At 44.5% G+C, this 6,000-nt stretch overlaps 1 protein-coding gene across 1 annotated transcript in view; it reads right to left on the reverse strand.

The window, feature by feature from the left end:
• The window catches only part of ADGRA3 (adhesion G protein-coupled receptor A3), a 76,351-nt gene that overhangs the window by 21,062 nt on the left and 49,289 nt on the right, over positions 1-6,000 (reverse strand). The window contains exons 9-10 of the mRNA XM_015417119.1: positions 4,461-4,662; positions 2,558-2,707 (exon numbers count right to left, since the gene is read on the reverse strand). Coding sequence (XP_015272605.1) covers positions 2,558-2,707; positions 4,461-4,662 — 352 coding nt within the window. The remainder of the gene's footprint in view (positions 1-2,557; positions 2,708-4,460; positions 4,663-6,000) is intronic.

The following is a 6,000-nucleotide window of genomic DNA, read 5'->3' on the forward strand; positions in this document are numbered from 1 at the left end:
GACAAAGAGAGAAGGAAACTGAAAGGCATCCCTCCTGTGAGCAGTAGGATTGGGAGTGTTTGGTGCTTACTCAAGACTCTGAGCCACCTGTCTCTCTGCCGGGCAGACGGACTGCACTTTTAAGAAGCTTAGAAATGCTGTATAAACAGCTGAAGGATTGTGAAGGGTTAATTCTTCACAGAAACAAGAGAGCCTTGAGTAACAGGCTGCTTCACGCAATCAGACTGGTTAGCAGCCTGTCATAGAATCATAGAGTTGGAAGGGGCCATGCAGGCCATCTAGTCCAACACCCTGCTCAGTGCAGGATCAGCCTAGAGCATCCCTGATGAGTGTTTGTCCAGCTGCTGCTTAATGACTGCCGATGAGGGGGAGCTCACCACCTCCCTAGGCAGCCGATTCCACTGCTGAACAACTCTTAAAGCCTAACAAGATTTTATTCTAGCATGAATTTTGATGGACTAAAGCCCCCTTCATCAGATGCATACAGTGAGTCCTCACTTGGCAGACATCAGAGGAGACATGAAGGGAAAAAAATGTTTGCTTCTGTAGTTTTTCTGTTAATCTCATTTGGAATTCCTAGTTCTGCTGAAGGTGCTGGGGGAAAAAATTATGATTTTGGGACTGAAAGAAAACATGAAAGTTTATTTTATTAATATCAAATCCATTTGCCCATTCCAAGGAATAGCCAGAGTGGCATACAATACATGGGGAAATGCTTCCATAAAAATAACGAATTAAAAAATGAACAATACCTAAAAAAAACCCCTAAAGCACAGTCAAGGAAAGACTGGATTTTTTTAAATGAAGTCTATTTTTCATGATTTTACTCATACACCAGCCACAGAAGAGCACTGAAACCTTACTTCCTGACCTCCAAAAATTCTCGCTCCCCGTTTCTCAGACACCACAAAGCTCTGCTTATATATTTGAGTTCATTCCCACTGTAATATAGGCTCAGAAATTCTGTTCCATCTTCTTTTCCCACTCCCTTTTTCATTTAATAATATTGTTTTCAAAAGTGGATACCTCAGAATGTATCCCATTTTCAGCTGTACCTGTCTGAACACAAATTTCTGCTCCCACAGAGCAGAATGGGAGCTCTCTTATTGGCAGCCAGCGCTGCCTGTAGAGCTTTGAAGTGTCACTATTGGTGTTTCCGGAGCTACAGAAGTTCACCCCCGTTGGCTTTGACAATTGTAATTGATAGGTACCAGGAGATGCCACCCACACAGCCCACCACGAGAAGGCCGAACCTCTGAAAACCATGTGGAGGGTCCTTGAGGCGCGATTACATGGACCTTGGTTGACAAACCACAACCCAGGTGGATTTTTGTTGCGAATTCAGGTTCGTTCCGATCCCTAACTAACAACCATGCTGAAGCCAATCAAGACTGGTCCAGGTCAGGATGAGACCCACCCTTGAGCTCCACAGGGGAAAGGCGGAATTTAAGAGCAACCGAAAAGGAGGCTCTCTGCACACATTATGGACGACTGTTGTTTACTCTGATGATGTTTTCAGCTGCAGTTTGTCAGCATGGCTTAGACATGGATGCAAGTAAACCGTGAAAGGCAACTGCTTTCAAAGCTACTCTGGGAGTACACCAAGACGAGAGAGCCAATCAGGAATCTTGCCTTTGTGGTTTTATATGTTTATGATCCACACTGCCATAGCAAAAACATTATTGCCATATAAAGTAAACAGCGCACTCTGAGAAATTCATAAATCTAAACAGTGTTATGGCAAGGTTCCTTGTTGAGTTTCGAAAGGAAATCTCTCAGTTACAGCAATTCACTCAACTTTGCTATAGTCAACTATAGCCTATTTAATATATAGAACATTCATACAAATAGAAAGCTAGTGTGTTTTTATGGCTTGCCAACCCAAGGCATCCCCTAAACGGGGCTTCACTCAGTTATGTTAAAAATGTGCTGTTTATTATCACACTTACACATCCTGTGACAAACACTACTCGTGAATTCCCGTCTGGCACTTTTATAACTTTTACTGCTTTCAAACAGTGACAGAACAATGTCAGTCTGTGTCAATCTATGCCACATACATCACAACAGGGAAAACCAAAACAAAACAAGCTTATATACAATAAATCATCTAGTAACACATAGCCTACACATATTTTAGGTCAAATTAAATCATTCACTTAATGAACTACTTTGATCATTTAAAAAAAAAATCAACTGAGGAATTGCCTATATAATTAAAAATATATTCCTGGCGCTTTTTAAATTAGTAACAAGGGTTCTTGTAATTTGATTGCGGTCTTCGTAGACTGTAGCCGCCAACATGTCTAAATGGGAAGATCAATAATGCTCAACAAGAAAATGGAACACTTCTTCCCACAGGCAGATGTTGACTCTTAAAAGCCACTTGACAAGCACTTTCCAATTTAGCTTCCTCTGTGTAAGTGTTAAAGATTTCAAAGAAAATGGTTTATTAACTAATTGATGGTGTCGCTTAGTTTTAGAGGGGAAATTTTAAAGGGAATTCTTGTTCTTTCTTTTAAAAAACAACAACAAACCCTTGGCACAATAAAATTACCTCTTTGTACTTCTCAGCAAATCTCCCAAATTTTTCTATCATTTCAGCCACAAAAATAACATCCATCTTGTCGGAAAAGTTTGCTGCTTCCACAGTATAAGCTAATAGCTGCCGTGCTGTTGCCACTGCGTTAGTAAGGTTGAGGGGCATCTGTACAAGGCAAAAAATTTAGTACAAAATAAAGTACAAAACCAAAACAAATCAAATGGGATTCAGCCATAAAGAAAAGATCATAAAGAACTTTAAAGTTCATTGACTAATCTGATCCTACTATAAATACAATCTCAATCTTTAGTTGTTACAATCATAGATCAGCATACTATAGCCAGTTTGGTATAGTGGTTAAGTGCGCGGACTCTAATCTGGGAGAACTGGGTTTGATTCCCCACTCCTCCACTTGCAGCTGCTGGATGACCTTGGGCAAGCCGTAGTTCAGTCAGAGCTCTCTCAGCCCCACCTACCTCACAGGGTGTCTGTTGTGGAATGAGGAAGGGAAAGGAGATTGTAAGCCGCTCTGAGACTCCTTTGGGAAGGGCGGGGTATAAATCCAATCTCTTCTCTTATTCTTCTTCTCTATAAATACAAGGAGTGGGATCCAAAAGGACTGTGCTGCTTCCTGTCTTTCCCCTGCCTGAAGATCCCCCCCCCCCAGCCAGTCTCCAAAAAGTTGCCCTTGAAGAACAGGTAAACCTCTGTAACCACTATGTCGGGATTTGCAGTGGGACGGGAAGCCTTGCCCTGCCAAAGAAGGAGGAGGAAAAGAGATTGGATTTATACCCTGCCCTTCACTACCTGAAGGAGTCTCAGAGAGGCTTACAATCTCCTTTCCCTTCCCCTCCCCATCACAGAAACCCTGTGAGGTTGGTGGGGTTGAGAGAGCTCTCTCAAGAACTGCCCTTGAGAGAACAGCTCTGAAAGAACTTGTAACTGCCCCAAGGTCACACCAGCGGCTGCATGTGGAAGCGTGAGGAATCAATCCCCGTTCTCCCAGATCAGAGTCCGCGTTCCTAACCACTATACCAAACCGGCTCTCAATTCTACTGATGGTTTGTAACCTTATTATACTGTTCAAGATTTCAATTCTGGATACTTGAACGATTATACTCTGTTCTAATGAAAGTTTGTAATGTTATATGATTAAATAAAACATTTAAATTAAAAAAAATTAAACATTAATGCTGTGGCAATAAACAAGAGCTTTCTAAAACAATGCACTATGAAGGATGAGCAGCTGCAGGGGAAGGAAAAATGAGCAACGCCTCCAAGGGAATCCGGAAGTGACCTGAGAATACACATGGGGACCCATGCTCCCTCTAAGCTGAGTTAGTGTGAGCTAGCTCACAGTTTTTTAGCCTCCAGCTCACAGAATTCTGCCTTAGCTCAGGAAGGCTGGCTCCAGAGCAAACGAATTGATGCAGCGGCCAAATCGCTCGCTCACAACTTTATGTAGCTCACAAGGTAGAATTGTTTCTCATAAGACCCCACAGCTTAGAGGGGGCACTGACGGGGACTCTCTGGATCCAAGCACAATCTTTCAAACAGAGCCCCCCCCCAACATGATGCCCATGGGTGCCAGGGCACCCGCCGACATTTTTCCTTGTGCTTGCCAAGCATCTTTAGAAAGTGGGTGCAGCCGGGTGAGGTTTTCTCTCGCGAGGCTTGGGACTGGCTGCGCAGATTTTTAGAAACGCTGCGGCTGCCTCCACAGAACAAGGATCTTCACTATGTGAAGCCACTTCATAGCTGCACCCACTACGCTGCATCGGAATCCCGAAGGTGCCCACAGGCTCAAAACGGTTGGGGACGGCTGCCTTAAAATGACCACCCTGTGAGTCAGCACGAAAGCTTTCAGCCATTATTTATAAACCATTTCGCAGAGGATGAAGAAGGGGAAATGAATAACCTGATTGAACATGTACAGCACTCTAGTGGCATCATTTGCATATTGGCACCGTGAGTAATCCTCTTCAGCCCAGAACCCTCCCCGGTTGCATCTGCGCCAGGCTCTCTTCTCGTCTTGAGAGTTGCCAGTATATATTCCGCTGCCAGCCGAGTAACGAGTGCACAGCAGGTATGCCGTAATGCCTGCCAACGTTCGAGGCCACCTAGAGAGTTAAGGAGAAAGATTAGACAAATTTACATGGCAAGTGTGGGGGGAAAAATATCAGTAAATAACGGAATTAAGGCCTATGGAACCAAATGCGAGACACTTCAGAACTAAGTATCTGTGACCTATCGAAAAGGTCACCTTGGCAAGTCTTCCAACGTTAAAAGTTCAGGGAGCATAAAAATACTGACGAATACTACAGTACCACCTGGTGCACCATCCTATTGTTTAGACTTGCTCATAATTTTGCAAACTTGGGGGGAAAGTTGGGACATGCCGCTATCAGGTGATTTTTAAGTGAATATTAACAAATGTTCACAGCATGTCAGAAGAAATTAGAATGTTAGAAGTTGGGGATGTCTCATTTCCCCCTCCCACACAATGTCCTCTTTTCCCTTCCCTAAAAGCCCCCACAGGTTCTCCCCGTCTCCCGTTTCCCCCTCTTCTTCCCACTCACAAACTAACCTGTCTTTATCTGCTTCCCTGTCTTCAGTTTTCCCTCCTTCCCTCCCCCTGGCAGCCTCTCCCTGGGAAAAGCCGCACCCAGTTGCGTGGTAGATTGTTTGTGGAGGTTGCTGCCAGGCGTGTCCCCTCTTAGTACCCCTCCGGCAGGGAATATGTTCGGTGAGGGGGACAGGACCTTTTCCAGGGCTGTTCTGGTTTTCGAATGCCCCCCCCATCTGTGTTTTCTCTACAAAGTTTGCGACTTTTCATAGTTACTGAACTTTAATCATTGTTGATGTAAAAAATCTCTCTCTCCATAACATATAACTAATTAAATGAACTGAAAGAGAGAGAGAGAGAGGTGGAAAGAAAGAATGAAAGAGGTGGAAAGAAAGAAAGAGAAAGAAACAAAAAAAAGGGAGGGAGGGAGGGAGGGAGGGAAGAAGGGAGGAAGGGAGGAAGGGAGGAAAAGGAAGGAAGGAAGGAAGGAAGGAAGGAAGGAAAAGCAGGGCTCCCCTTCGCTTCCCCAGCTGCCCAGCCGGGAGCCACACAATATGTGTGAAAGAGTCACATATGGCTCCCAAGCCACAGTTTGGCCACCCCTGCTCTAAACTAACATCAATAACCTAGATTTTTAGACTGCAACATTACAATGTCTAACCTTTTTACAAAAGCAGTAAGATGGCAGTGGTGGTGGGAGAACAATATGGTACCTGGACCAGGGTGCTAAGGAAAGCGGGGAGGAGACTTCCCCACATGCCATATATCCCCCCCCCCACCATTGAAAATGCTCCCTCTGTACTCCAAGATGCCTTAAGCCCAGGCCCATAGCTAGGATTTGGGGAGGCCTTTAAGTAAGTTGGGGGGCACCCCCGCACGCGCACACCCCGGG

Source organism: Gekko japonicus, unplaced genomic scaffold (assembly GCF_001447785.1).
Source record: "Gekko japonicus isolate JY-2015 unplaced genomic scaffold, Gekko_japonicus_V1.1 scaffold891, whole genome shotgun sequence".
NCBI classification, from domain to species: domain Eukaryota; kingdom Metazoa; phylum Chordata; class Lepidosauria; order Squamata; family Gekkonidae; genus Gekko; species Gekko japonicus.